Source organism: Oncorhynchus mykiss, chromosome 7 (genome assembly GCF_013265735.2).
Source record: "Oncorhynchus mykiss isolate Arlee chromosome 7, USDA_OmykA_1.1, whole genome shotgun sequence".
Lineage (NCBI taxonomy): Eukaryota > Metazoa > Chordata > Actinopteri > Salmoniformes > Salmonidae > Oncorhynchus > Oncorhynchus mykiss.
The window spans coordinates 30,779,422-30,795,395 of NC_048571.1; the positions used below are offsets into that span (position 1 = coordinate 30,779,422).

At 41.6% G+C, this 15,974-nt stretch overlaps 1 protein-coding gene across 4 annotated transcripts in view; it reads left to right on the forward strand.

Annotated features, from left to right (window-relative positions):
• LOC110527647 (protein MTSS 2) overlaps window positions 1-15,974 on the forward strand; it is a 121,234-nt gene that overhangs the window by 45,839 nt on the left and 59,421 nt on the right. For all 4 annotated transcript variants that reach the window (XM_036983140.1, XM_021609056.2, XM_021609060.2 and 1 more), the window contains exon 4: window positions 8,114-8,198. In XM_036983140.1, the coding sequence (XP_036839035.1) occupies window positions 8,114-8,198 (85 nt within the window). The remainder of the gene's footprint in view (window positions 1-8,113; window positions 8,199-15,974) is intronic.

Sequence of the window (15,974 nt, forward strand, 5' to 3'; positions counted from 1 at the left end):
TGAAAGTTGGCGTGGGTAAACTAAGGAGGGTCTGTGTGGTTGTCATAATCCATACCTCTCTGATGGGGGTGGCCAGTGGAGGCTGTGTGGAGGGCTACTAATTGCCTTAGTGAGCCAGCAAGAGGCCCAGGTGATACAGCATTAGCAGGGATTAGAGTTGGGATGACTGGGACACATTCATACCCCCAGGAAAAATTGCCCTTTTTTAAATAGTTAAAAACAAATATTCTGACAAGACTACTTGTACTAAGATATTCTATGGCCATGTTTTGGAACGACGTAGAGTAAAACATTTGTGAATATTCTATAGCAATATAGAGTGGAAAAACTGCAGTGCGTTTGGAAAATTGAATAGACACTGCGCTAAATAAAACCTAATTAAAAACACCTGTCTTGTCCAAGACTGGAGTCTACGCAGACTGGTACACCATAGCCAATCAGAGCTACAGTAGGCCTATATGCAAATAAGACATTTGCCACACGGGCCTGCCATCATTCACTTTTTACTGGACTGTATGTTTCCAGGCAGTAGCAACAGTGTGACTTTAGATCATTAGAATGCATCTGCCAAAAGCCACAAAATGCACCTGAATGGATTTATGTAAATACCACTGTAGTCCTCTTACATTTGGGAACGTCACAGTAGTGATGGGCATTCCGGCTCTTTCAGTGAGCCGGCTCGTACGGCTCAGCTCACCAAAAAGACACTGCTCTTTTGGCTTCCAAATGGCACTTGAAAAAAAATACAATACATATATTTTTTTTTAAAGTCAAACAGTTTGCGATAGTTTTACTATAAATTTGTTTTAACACCATTCTAATTAAATTATTAAATGAAATCATACTCTACCTTAACCACAATGTATTTAAAAATGCTTTGGTTTGTTATGAAAAATATTTGCATTTAAATATAACTTTTAAATGTACAGTGCCTTGCGAAAGTATTCGGCCCCCTTGAACTTTGCGACCTTTTGCCACGTTTCAGGGTTCAAACATAAAGATATAAAACTGTATTTTTTTGTGAAGAATCAACAAGTGGGACACAATCATGAAGTGGAACGACATTTATTGGATATTTCAAACTTTTTTAACAAATCAAAAACTGAAAAATTGGGCGTGCAAAATTATTCAGCCCCTTTACTTTCAGTGCAGCAAACTCTCTCCAGAAGTTCAGTGAGGATCTCTGAATGATCCAATGTTGACCTAAATGACTAATGATGATAAATACAATCCACCTGTCTGTAATCAAGTCTCCGTAAAAATGCACCTGCACTGTGATAGTCTCAGAGGTCCGTTAAAAGCGCAGAGAGCATCATGAAGAACAAGGAACACACCAGGCAGGTCCGAGATACTGTTGTGAAGAAGTTTAAAGCCGGATTTGGATACAAAAGATTTCACAAGCTTTAAACATCCCAAGGAGCACTGTGCAAGTGATAATATTGAAATGGAAGGAGTATCAGACCACTGCAAATCTACCAAGACCTGGCCGTCCCTCTAAACTTTCAGCTCATACAAGGAGAAGACTGATCAGAGATGCAGCCAAGAGGCCCATGATCACTCTGGATGAACTGCAGAGATCTACAGCTGAGGTGGGAGACTCTGTCCATAGGACAACAATCAGTCGTATATTGCACAAATCTGGCCTTTATGGAAGAGTGGCAAGAAGAAAGCCATTTCTTAAAGATATCCATAAAAAGTGTTGTTTAAAGTTTGCCACAAGCCACCTGGGAGACACACCAAACATGTGGAAGAAGGTGCTCTGGTCAGATGAAACCAAAATTGAACTTTTTGGCAACAAAAACGTTATGTTTGGCGTAAAAGCAACACAGCTCATCACCCTGAACATACCATCCCCACTGTCAAACATGGTGGTGGCAGCATCATGGTTTGGGCCTGCTTTTCTTCAGCAGGGACAGGGAAGATGGTTAAAATTGATGGGAAGATGGATGGAGCCAAATACAGGACCATTCTGGAAGAAAACCTGATGGAGTCTGCAAAAGACCTGAGACTGGGACGGAGATTTGTCTTCCAACAAGACAATGATCCAAAACATAAAGCAAAATCTACAATGGAATGGTTCAAAAATAAACATGTCCAGGTGTTAGAATGGCCAAGTCAAAGTCCAGACCTGAATCTAATCGAATCTGTAGAAAGAACTGAAAACTGCTGTTCACAAATGCTCTCCATCCAACCTCACTGAGCTCGAGCTGTTTTGCAAGGAGGAATGGGAAAAAATTTCAGTCTCTCGATGTGCAAAACTGATAGACATACCCCAAGCGACTTACAGCTGTAATCGCAGCAAAAGGTGGCGCTACAAAGTATTAACTTAAGGGGGCTGAATAATTTTGCACGCCCAATTTTTCAGTTTTTGATTTGTTCAGATTTGTTTCAGTTTTTGAAAGTTTGAAATATCCAATAAATGTCGTTCCACTTCATGATTGTGTCCCACTTGTTGTTGATTCTTCACAAAAAAATACAGTTTTATATCTTTATGTTTGAAGCCTGAAATGTGGCAAAAGGTCGCAAAGTTCAAGGGGGCCAAATACTTTCGCAAGGCACTGTATATAAACAAAATGCATATAAATGTAACAATTCAAAACGAATACAATCTGAACAACATAATAGAATATGGCACCATATCAAAGAAAAATAAATAACAATGTGCAAAACTGCAGCATTCCACTTAAAACATTAGACTGGTCCCTCTCTTCTCTCCTTCATTGCCATGTTATAACCAGCAGCACAGCAATGCTGACCATATTTTGCTTTTATGAGAAATTTGCATTCAGAAATGCAAGCTGCCTCACTTTCGAGTGGCTGATGCGGTTTCTTCTCTCAGTAATTATTTGTCCCGTTTTCGAGAAGACCCTCAGAGGGAACGGATGTGGCCACTGCAGAGTCTCCCTGACATGACTTTAGTAAGCCGTGGGTAGACAGAGGCCTTGTTCTTCCACCAGCTCAGAGGAGCTGCAGATCTTTGGAGGGACTCCTCCAAATAGGATCGGACCTCCATTTATAGCATCTACTGAGGGATTCCTTTATGCTGCATCCCCAGTAGCTCTCTCTTCAAACAGCATCCAAACAGCAGATGTTTGTGGCACTACTGCTGGTGCTTCTACTCCATCTGATCCCTCTTCTTCCTGGTGCCTGAGCCAGCTGACTGCTGGGGCTGTCCCTCCCTGCCTCTGAGTTTATTCTTCAAGAGCCTCATCAATCGCTCTGGCATCACTGAAGGCTAACTTCTTAAACCTGGGGTGAAGTGCAGCGGTTTCTGATAGCACGTTATTATATTCCATTCTGTGTAACTTCCTGTCCGTTGATGAACATAGGGTGTCCATCAACTCTGTCACGTCCTGTGGTTACATTTGCTTCTCTCTGTCGGCTGGCTATGATTCGCTGCAGACCCTTGCACATGAGTATCATTTTTGAGGCTGTCGCATAGCTGAAAAGAGAGAACAGTAACTTATTAGTTCAGGTTCATGTTTTGTCTACTGATACTTCATTCTCATCACTGCTCAGATACATATATAATACTGGATTAAATAATGATGTAGTAATAACTGCTTACTGTACCTCTCTCCACTGATCTCCACAGTGACCTGCTCAAAGGGTTCCAGAACTGCACACCTCCACCACCACCTCCCATTCCTCTTGGGTCAGAGCATCAACAGGTGCATTGACAATGGCCAGGGTAGAGATAATGGCATCCTTTTGACTCAAGAAACAGCTTCAACATATAAAATGTTGAATTCCACCTTGTAGTGCAGTCTTGTTTAGGCCTCAGCTCAGGCTTCCCCATCCGGCGTTGTGTAGACTTGAGTTTTTCAGCACCTACTTTGCTCCTTTGGAAGTATTCCACAGCTGCTTTCACATTGTCCACAGTGGGCTTCATCACATTCAGAGCATCTCTTATGATCAGGTTGATTGTGTGGGCAAGACATGGATGACGGGTCCAATTTTCGTGGCTTTGATTGTTAGCTGCATTGTCGCTAACACAACAGACCACTTTTCCATCTACTTGCCACTCAACAGTTCCTCTGCCAAGTTCTCGGAGGTGTCTGTCGCTGAGCTCAAAGCAGTCCAGAAGACACCTAGACATAGAAAAATCTTCAATAAAGTGACATGTAAGAGATTCTACACGGTGCTCTAACATTGTCTACATTAAAATGCATCCAAATGCTGTTTTCACAGCTGTCCTTCTCCTCGGCTGCTAAGTGTGTGACTGAGTGAGTTGGCTCGGCCCTCCCTCACGCATCTTTGGTTCATTGGTTCGTTAATTCTACTCGTTTAAATCTTTTGATTATTCATATCTTTATAGATATTTTAAATTGATTTGGCTCTTATTATATGCGAGCCGGCTCCCAACGTTCACCTACTCCACAGTCCTATTGATCAAACAAACTCTCTCTCTGTTGCCTATGCACATCAACAGCTAATGCTAGCCAGACGAGGTAAAATCTAACAAGGGGACATTAGATAAACTCTCTCAAACTTGTTCAATCCCAACCCACGTTTTGACAACTGAATGGGTTCGTGCCTGCCCAACCATTTGATCGATGACAAAACCATTTGATTGACATCTGAGATATGCTGACTGTTCAGCACAGCTAGTTAGCGAAGCGATTCAAATGTCTTGCTAGCTAACCAAATGAAACGTGCATCTGTAGCCAAAAACAAATTACATCCCGCAGCAGCTAGCTAATGTTCTGCTCTGTTTTTAGCTTGCTAAATAAAGAGCTAGCAACATAGATACTCTAGCCCAGGAGTGTCATATTGAAAAAACACAAGGAATTCGCAGGCCAGACATAGCATTTGTTTTTACAAAAATATTTGCGACTGTGACCCAAACTGGCCATTGTTTTAGAAAAATGACTCTAATGTTCACTTCTGTACATAGGATGCTGTGCATGTAGCATTAAAAATATTAAAACAAAATAGATCACATTTGTCCATCCTTTGCTGCTATGCTTGCAGATGTGCATAATATGCTGCAACCCGAATCAAAAAGTATCCAAATAATTAAAAAACATGTTTTTTGTTGCACTGAATGGGTCACCGGTGTGGTTGAATGCAGCATTGCTGTATGGTGCACTCAACGTGTTGTAGTTGAGTAGCCAGCCTAGGCTACTGCGCAAATATTGCTGCAATAGGCCTACATGTTTCTCCTTTGCATGGTGTTTTGTTTTTGGGTTATTCCTTGTAAAGCTATAAAAACCAAAGCCAGACTGCAACGTTTTAGTAGCCTAACTAGCAGTGGCATGTCTGTCCACTTTCCTTCTGTTGCGCGCTGTAAACGGGACACACGAAAGCAGTGCAAGTTAAGTTGAATTCACTGATGCGTGTGCATCAGGCTGCAATTTCATAAAGTAGATGACTCAACTGTTGACTCATTATGTGTGTCCTATTCCTTGTTTGACACGTGTGCTTGCCTATTAGCCATGCTATGACAGACTTGTGATTATTGCCCTTGCGCGTTTCATTGTATTGACATTCCCAGACATTAAATAGTTGTTTGTTTTTGTTAAAAACATTGAGTCATTGAAACTGAAACCGTGCTATCCCTATTGGGTGGAGGCAGCAATGAACCAGGCCAGCCGTAAATGACCTGATAGCAATATATTTTGGACTACCAAGAAATGTATTGGTGAATTATATTAATCATGCATTGAACAGCATCCATCTATTCTGCCAACAATGCCTTACTATACATCATGGAATGTTGAGTCAAATAGAACCTATTTTTAAAACTTCTTATGAAGTTGGTTTTGAAGCACAAACAGGGATTTTGATATTTTGGACTGATATTATGATTCTGTTTCTTTCATATCGCAATTGTAAATGAGAACTTGTTCTCAACTTGCCTACCTGGTTAAATAAAGGTAAAATAAAAAATAAAATAAATAAATATCTGCAAAGTAGTTCAAATGCTGTCCGTTCCCCTTTTTAAAAGCTAATTCCACACCAAAACTGTCTTCTGGTATTTGTTTCATTATTCCATTGTTGATATAGTCCCAAAATGTTTTGCATGTCAGCAATCAAGTTTTTAAAATGTATAACTTTCAAAATTATATTTCTATGGACACAGTCCTGCCCAGGGGGTAGGGTGGAGGGAGGAATATCACCACTCGGGATTGTGGAGAATCGCTGTCCTCTTGCCTTGTCCCTCATCTCACTCACTCACACACACTGTTTTCCTCTATCACAGAAAGGGGTATTATCTTCTCTTTCAGCTTGGTGAGTTGGGCCGTCTCATAGGAAGTGCTCTATATTCAGTGACAGGATGCTACAATGGCCTATTTGTTAGAGGCACAGGGCAAGGGCTCTAAGGTTTAGGGCTGGGCTGGATAAGCCACATTGGATCCTGTGTGATTTCTCTCGCTCTATACATCACAACAGCCCCCTGCAGAAATAGATCTGGTGCTGTGAAATGTTTGATGTGCCATTTTACCCAATGTATTTTAAGTGCTGCAGTGGACCGCTTCCAGACTTATCTAGCCTGCAACAGTTGAGTTAGCAGGACCACATTTTATTTGCAGGATCCATTTGTCTGATTTCTTCAATGGATATCTTAGATAATGATGTCCAGAAAGTCTAAGCTTGATATGACAAGCAATTGAAGTGGAAGTCTGTCACTCACTCAAGCCTCTTATTTTTCTTTTATGTAGCTGTCAAAAAAACATATGGTTGATGGAGCTAATAGCTGGAGTCTTTAACCTCCTAATGAGTAGTTTAGAGGGGGACCTGATGCTGCTGCAATGAAAACTGACAACAGGGTTGCTTGCTTTCATCATTAAACTGGACTCATCCTAATGATGCAAGGAAGACATACTAGGTCATAATTTGATGTTCAATTTGCAGTGTGACCATCTATATCTCAGCAGGGGTTTAAGGAAATAGATTTTTGTTTGTCCCATAGGGCAGAAATATACACTGAACAAAAATATAAAAGGTAACATGTAAAGTGTCGGTCCCATGTTTAATGAGCTGAAATAGAAGATCCTAGAAATGTTCCATAAGCACTAAAAGCTTATTTTTCTCAAATGTTGTGAACAATTTAGTTTTTTCCCTCTTCAGTGAGCATTTCTCCTTTGCCAGGACTATCCATCCACCTGACGGGTGTGGAATATCAAGAAACTGATTTTAAATGGCATGATCATTACACAGGTGCACCTTGTGCTGGGGACAATGTAAGGCCACTCTAAAATGTGTAGTTTTGTCACACAACACAATGTCACAGATGTCTCAAATTTTGAGGTAATGTGCAATTGGCAGAGCTGTTGCCAGAGAATTTAATGTTCATTTCTCTGCCAAGGTCATTTTAGAGAATTTGGCAGTACGTCCAATCGGCCTAATAATTGTAGACTATATTGAACCGCACCAGCCCAGGATCTCCATATCCAGCTTCTTTACCTGCAGGATTGTGTCATGCGCAAAGTAGATGTCCTTACCAACTTGCCAAAACTATAGTTTGTTAACAAGAAATGTGTGGTGGTTGAAAAACAAGTTTATTGACTCCAACCTACGTGTATGTAAACTTCCGACTTCAACTGTGTGTGTATATTTAGACACATTTTCAAGTAAAATTGTAGCTCTTTAGAGCCCTGACATTAACAGTATTTTTATACTCCTGCTACCATTCACTTTTCAGCTCTGTTTACAGTTAGATCCTACTAACAGTCACTTATAAACCCACCTAAATGTATAAACCCACCTCAACCGTTCTGGTACCCCTTCACATTGAATAAGGTACAGGCATCGACCTGTATATACTTTCATTCTCGTGTTTCTAAATCGCGTCGTAGTTCCTGTGTGGTTTTTATGTTTTATTATCACAGTATCTTTTATTTTGATTATCATCGCTGCCTTGTTGGGAAAGATCTCTCACTGTACAGTTTTACACCTGTTGTATCCTGTGCACGTTGCAAATAAACATTTGAAGCTTTTGTAAGACCATGATGGCATAGAAAAAGCTGTGGATTCTTCTTAAATGGGTTTGTCATTTGAGTCCATGCTTAGCTTTCCTTGCTTCAACACACTTGTGATATGGCATTGTTGTTGTCAAGGTTTGTTAATAATTAATAGGTTTGTTGTCTTTTGTTCCATTGTTTTCCAGGGGCGACAAAAGAGATTGGCTCAGCCTTGACGAGAATGTGCATGAGGCACAGAAGCATCGAGTCCAAACTGAAGCTCTTCACCACGTAAGTGATGGAACTGTGAATCATGGTTTCTGGAAGACATTGATTGGGTATTACAACAGTCTTGGGACAAAGCAAAACACCTCCAATGTCATTGTTTCCTATTTGTTTGAGATCTTTCATATGCGGTTAGTGTAATACTGCTATCTTTAACATTTCAGACCAAATCCAATTTTATTTGTCACATGCGTCGTAGACAAACAGCTGCAGACTAACAGTGAAATGCTTACTTAGTTATTTTTCCAAAAATGCAGAGTTACAGATAAAATAAAACAATTGACATAGTGACATTGAATAACAAATATCAATAAAGAGTAAAACTAACATTGCTATATATAGGGAGTATACAGTGCCGTGCAAAAGTATTAATTCCCCTTTTGTTCTATTTTGTTGCATTACAGCCTGTAATTTAATTGAAATTGATTTTCATTTGGATTTCATGTAATGGACATGGACAAAATAGTCCAAATTGGTGAAGTGCAAAAAATTATACGGAAAAGTGCTGCGTGCATATGTATTCATTCACCCGCTTTGCTATGAAGCCCCTAAATAAGATTTGGTGCAACCAATTACCTTCAGAAGTTACAGAATGAGTTAGATTGCACACAGGTGGACCTTTTTTAAGTGTCACAGGATTTGTCACATGATCTCAGTATAAACAGTTGAAGTCGGAAGTTTGCATACACTTAGGTTGGGGTCATTAACTCGTTTTTCAACCACTTCACAAATTTCTTGTTAGCAAACTATAGTTATGGCACGTCGATTAGGACATCTACTTTGTGCATGACACAGGTAATTTTTACAACAATTATTTACAGACAGATTATTTCACTTATTCACTATCACAATTCCAGTGGGTCAGAAGTGTACATTCACTAAGTTGACTTTAAACAGCTTGGAAAATTCCAGAAAATGATGTCATGGCTTTAGAAGCTTCTGATAGGCTAATTGACATCATTTGAGTGAATTGGAGGTGTACCTGTGGATATATTTTGAGGCCTACCTTCAAATTCAGTGCCTCTTTGCTTGACATCATGGGAAAATCAAAAGAAATCAGAAAAATTGTAGACCACAAGTCTGGTTCATCCTTGGGAGCAATTTCCAAGTGCCTGAAGGTACCACGTTCATCTGTACAAACAATAGTACGCAAGTATAAACACCATGGGACCACGCAGCCGTCATACCGCTCAGGAAGGAGACGCTTTCTGTCTCCTAGAGATGAACGTACTTTGGTGCGAAAAGGTCAAATCAATCCCAGAACAGCAAAGGACCTTGTGAAGATGCTGGAGGAAACGGGTACAAAAGTATCTATATCCACAGTAAAACGAGTCCTATATCGACATAACCTGAAATGCCGCTTAGCAAGGAAGAAGCCACTGCTCCAAAACCGCCATAAAAAAGCCAGACTACGGTTTGCAACTGCACATGGGGACAAAGATCGTAATTTTTGGAGAAATGTCCTCTGGTCTGATTAAACAAAAAAATAGAACTATTTGGCCATAAGTCATTGTTATGTTTGGTAGTCTTGCAAGCTGAAGAACACCATCCCAACTGTGACACACGGTGGTGACATCGTGGGGTGCTTTGCTGCAGGAGGGACTGGTGCACTTCACAAAATAGATGGCGTCATGAGGAAGGAAGATTATGTTGAAGCAACATCTCAAGATGTCAGTCAGGAAGTTAAAGCTTGGTTGCAAATGGGTCTTCCAAATGGACAATGACCCCAAGCATACTTCCAAAGTTGTTGCAAAATGGCTTAAGGACAACGAAGTCAAGGTATTGGGAGTGGCCATCACAAAGCCCTGACCTCAATCCCATAGAAAATGTTTGTGCAGAACTGAAAAATTGTGTGCGAGCAAGGAAGCCTACACAGCTGACTCATTACACCAGCTTTGTCAGGAGGAATGGGCCAAAATTCACCCAATTTATTGTGGGACGCCTGTGGAAGGCTACCCGAAACGTTTGACTTAAGTTAAACAATTTAAAGGCAATGCTACCAAATACTAATTGAGTGCATGTAAACTTTTGACCCACTGGGAATGTGATGAAAGAAATAAAAGCTGAAATAAATAATTCTCTCTTATTTTGACATATCACATTCTTAAAATTAAGTGGTGATCCTAACTGACCTAAAACAGGGAATTTTTACTTGGATTAAATGTTGGGAATTGTGAAAGTGAGTTTAAATGTATTTGGCTAAGGTGTATGTAAAATTCCAACTTCAACTGTATACACCTGTTCTGAAATACCTCGGAATCTGCAACACCACTAAGCAAGGGGCACCACCAAGCAAGCGGCACCATGAAGACCAAGGAGCTCTCCAGACTGGTCTGGGACAAGGTTGTGGAGAATTACAGATCAGGGTTGGGTTATAAAAAAATAACAGAATCTTTGAACATCCCACTGAGCAGCATTATATCCATTAATTAAAAATGAAATAATATGGCAACACAACAAATGTGCCAAGAGGGCCGCCCACCAAAACTCACAGACCAGGCAAGGAGGGCATTAATCAGAGATGCAACAAAGAGACCAAAGATAACCCTGAAGGAGCTGCAACGCTCCACATGTGGGAGACTACCCAACCGTATGGAAAAAGGTATTCTGGTCAGATGAGACAAATGTATATTTTTGGCCATCAAGGAAAACGTTATGTCTGGAGCAAACCCAACACCTCATCACCCTGAGAACACCTTTCATCGGCAGGGACTGGGAAACTGGTCGCAATGGTAGATGGTGCTAAATACAGGGAAATTCTTGTTTCATTCTTCGAGATTTGAGACGGGGACGGAGGTTACTGCTAAAGCAACACTCGAGTGGTTTAGGGGAAACATTTAAATGTCTTGGAATGGCCGCGTAAAATCCCAGACATCAATCCAATTGAGAATCTGTGGTATTGACTTAAAAATTGCTGTACACCAGTGGAACCCATCCGACTCGAAGGAGCTGGAGCAGTTTTGCCTTGAAGAATGGGCAAAAATCCCAGTTGCAAGATGTGCCAAGCTTATAGAGACATACCCCAAGTGACATGCAGCTGTAATTGCTGCAAAAGGTGGCTCTACAAAGTATTGACTTTGGGGGGGAATAGTTATGCACACTCAAGTTTTCAGTTTTGTCTTGTTTCTTGTTTGTTTCACAATAAAAAAACATTTTTGCATCTTCAAAGTGGTAGGCATGTTGTGTAAATCAAATTATATAACCCCCCCCCCCCCCCCCCCCCCAAATCTATTTTAATTTAAGGTTCTAAGGCAAAAAAATAGGAAAAATGCCAAGGGGGAGAATATTTTCTCAAACCACTGTAGAAATAACATTACTTTATACTGTGCATTCAGGAAGTATACAGAACCCTTAAATTGTCCCACATTGTTACATTACAGCCTTATTTTCAACTGGATTCAATATTTTGTTTTCCTCATTAGTCTACACACAATACCCCATAATGACAAAACAAAAGCTGTTTTTTAGACATTTTGGCAAATGTTTCAAAAATAGAAAACTGAAATATCACACTTACATGCAGTAATGAAGCCTGTGACTGATGTTCAGTAGTCAAATGTTTAGACACACCTACTCATTCCAGGGATTTTATTTTCACTATTATTTGACAATGTAGAAAACAGTAAAGACATCTCAACTATGGAATAATTTAGTATCCAAAAAAGTGTTAAACAAATCAAAATATATTTGAGATTCTTCAAAGTAGCCACCCTTTGCCTTGATGACAGCTTTGTACACTGTTGGCATTCTCTCAACCAGCTTCATGAGATAGTCACCTGCAATGCTTTTCAATTAACAGGTGCGCCTTGTTAAAAGGTAATCTGTGGAATTTCTTTCCTTCTTAATGCATTTGAGCCAATCAGTTGTGTTGTGACGAGGTAGGGGTGGTACACAATATAGCCAGCCCTATTTGGTTAAAGTTCATGTTATGGCAAGAACAACTCAAATAAGCAAAGAGAAACGACAGGCCATTTCTTTAAGACATGAAGGTCAGTCATTCCGGAAAATGTCAAGAACTTTGAATGTTTCTCAAAGTGCAGTCACATAAGCCATCCAGCGCTATGATGAAACTGGTTTTCTTGAGGACCGCCACATGCAAGGAAGACCCAGAGTTACCTCTGCTGCAGAGGATACGTTCATTAGTTAACTGCACCTCAGATTGCAGCCCAAATAAATGCTTCACAAAGTTCAAGTAACATCAACATCAACCGTTCAGAGGAGAATGCGTGATTCAGGCCTTCATGGTCGAATTGCTGCAAAGAAAGCACTACACAACTTATTATTGGACACCAATAATAAGAAGAGACTTGCTTGGGCCAAGAAACACAAGCAATGGACATTAGACAGGTGGAAATCTGCCCTTTTGGTCTGATTAGTCCAAATTTGAGGCTCCAACTGTAGTGTCTTTGTGAGAAGCAGTGTAGGAGAACGGATGATCTCCGCATGTGTGGTTCCCACCATGAAGCATGGAGGAGGTGGTGTGATGGTCTGGGGCTGCTTTGCTGGTGACACTAAATTATATATTTTTTAATTCAAGGCACAATTAACCAGCATGGCTACCACAGCATTCGGCAGCGATATGCCATCCGATCTGGTTTGGGCTTAGTCCCACTATCATTTGTTTGTCAACAGGACAATGACCCAAAACACACTTCCAGGCTGCGTAAGGGCTATTTGACCAAGGAGAGTGATGGAGTGCTACATCAGATGACCTGGCCTCCACAATCACGCAACCTCAAGCCAATTTGAGGTGGTTTGGGATGAGTTGAACTGCAGAGGGAAGGAAAAGCAGCCAACAAGTGCTCAGCATGTGCGCAAACTCCTTCAAGACAGTTGGAAAAGCATTCCAGGTGAAGCTGGTTGAGAGACTGCCAAGAGTTTCAAAGCTGTCAAGGATAGCTACTTTGTAGAAAAACAAAACAAAAACCATTGTTCCCTGCAGATCCTCTCAAGCTCTGTCAGGTTGGAGGGGGAGTGCTGCTGCACAGCTATTTTCAGGTCCCTCCAGAGATGTTAGATCGGCTTCAAGTCCGGGCTCTGGCTGGGCCACTCATGGACATTCAGAGACTTGTCCCGAAGCCACTCCTGCGTTGTCTTGGCTGTGTGCTTATGGTCATTGTCATGTTGGAAGGTGAACTTTTGCCCCAGTCTGAGGATCTCTTTGTGCTTTGTGCCATTCATCTTTGCCTTCATCCTGACTTGTCTCCCAGTCCCTATCCCTGAAAAATATCCCCACTGCATGATGCTGCCGCCATCATGCTTCACAGTAGGGATGGTGCCAAGTTTCCTCCAGACGTGACACTATGCATTCAGGCCAAAGAGCTCCATCTTTGTTTCATCAGACCAGAGAATCTTGTTTTTCATGGTCTGAGAGTCTTTAGGTGCCTTTTGAAGAACTCCAAGTTGGCTGCCATGTGCCTTTTTTTTACTGAGGAGTGGCTTCTGTCTGGCCACTCTACCATAAAGGCCTGATTTGGTGTAGTTCTGCAGAGATGGTTGCCCTTCTGGAAGGTTCTCCCATCTCCACAGAGGAACTCTAGAGCTCTGTCTGAGTGACCATCACGTTCTTTGTCACCTCCCTGACCAAGGCCCTTCTCCCCCGATTGCTCAGTTTGGCTGGGTGGCCAAACAGAGTGTTGGTGGTTCCAAACCTCTTCCATTTAAGAATGATGGAGGCCACTGTTCTTTGGGACCTTCAATGCTGCTGAAATGTTTTGGTACCCTTTCCCAAATTTGTGCCTCAACACAATCCTGTCTTGGAGCGCTATAGACTATTTATTTGACCTCATGGCTTGGTTTTTGCTCTGACATGCACTGTCAACTGTGGGGACTTATATAGACCGGTGTCTGCTTTTCCAAATCATGTCCAATCAAATGAATTTAGCACAGGTGGATTCCAATCAAATTGTAGAAACATCAAGGATGATCAGTGTGAACAGGATACACCTGAGCTCAATTTTGAGTCTCATAGCAAATTGTCTTAATACTATGTAAATGAGGTATTTCAATACATTTGAAAAAATGTCAACTTTTTTCACTTTGTCATTATGGGGTAATGTGTGTACATTGAGGGCTTTTTATTTAGTCCATTTTAGAATAATGCTGTAACGTAACAAATTGTTGATAATGTCAAGAGGTCTGAATACTTTCCGAATACACTACAGGGAGTACCAGTACCGAGTCGATGTGTAGGGGTATGAGGTAATTGAGGTAGCCACATGTACAGAAGTCTGTGGACACCCCTTCAAATTTGTGGATTTGGCTATTTCAGCTATACCTGTTACGTATAAAAATCAAGCACACTGCCATGCAATCGCCATAGACAAACATTGGCAGTGGAATGGCCTTACTGAAGAGCTCAGTGACTTTCAATGTGACACCATCATAGTATTCCACATTTCCAACAAGTCAGTTTGTCAACTTTAAGTGCGGTAATGTTGCTCCCAGACGTTTCCACTTCACAACGGCTCAGCAATGACATGGTAGGCAACACAAGCTCACAGAATGGGTCTGCGAGTGTGGAATAGCGTAGCGTGTAAAAATTGTCTGTCCTCGGTTGCAACACTCACTACCGAGTTACCAAACTGCTTCTGGAAGCAACGTCAGCACAATAACTGTTTGTCGGTAGCTTCATGAAAGGGGTTTCCGTGGCTGAGCAGCCCTACACTGCCTGTGAACGCCATGCGCAAAGTCAAGCGTCGGTTGGAGAGGGATAGCAAAGCTTGCCGCCATTGGACTCTGGAACAGTTGAAACACGTTCTCTAGAGTGATGAATCACGCTTCACCATCTGGCTGTCCGACGGATGCCAGGATGATGCTACGTGTCTGAGTGCTTAGTGCCAAGTTTAAAGTTTAGTGGAGGAGGAATAATGATCTGGGGTTGTTTTCTCATTGTTGTGGTTAGGCCCGCTAGTACAGCATACAATGCCATTCTAGATGTTTCTGTGCTTCCAACTTTGTGGCAACAGTTAGAGGAATGCCCTTCCTGTTTCAGCTTGACAATGCCCCTGTGCACAAAGTTCGGTCCATACAGAAATTATTTGTCTAGATTAGTGTGGAAGAACTTGACTGGCCTTCACAGAGCCCTGACCTCAACCCCATCGAACACCTTTTGGATGAATTGGAATTGCGACCGAGAGCCAGGTCTAATCGCTCAACTAATGCTCTTGTAGCTTAATGGAAGAAAATACCTTCCAACATTTAGTGGAAAGCCTTCCCAGAAGAGTGCAGGCTGTTATATCAGCAAAGGGGGGACCAACTCCATATTAATGCCTATGGTTTTGGAATGAGATGTTCATCGAGCTGGTGTCCACTGACTTGATTATGTAGTGTATGTAGGTAAGGGTAAAGTGACTAGCAGCACCGTATGTGGCAAGTGAGAAAGTGTGGTGTGGTGTGTGTGTGTGTGTGTGTGTGTGTGTGCGTGGGCTATGTAGTGTGTGCCTTATTGTAAGTGTGTGGGTAGAGTCCAGTGTGTGTGAAGAGTCTGTGCAAAAAAGTGTCAAGGGTTGTGCGTGTAGCCATTTGATTATCTATTTAACAGTTTTATTTAGTAGTCTTATGGCTTGGGGGTAGAGGATGTTCAGGGTCCTGTTGGTGCATTGGTACCGGTTGCTGTGCTGTAGCAGAGAGAACAGTCTGCGACTTGGTTGGCTGGAGTCTTTGACAATTTTTTGGGGGGGGGAGTTTCTCTGACACCACCTGGTATAGAGGTCCCGGATGGCAGGGAGCTTAGCCCCAGTGATGTACTAGACCGTACTCACCACACTCTGTATCATCTTG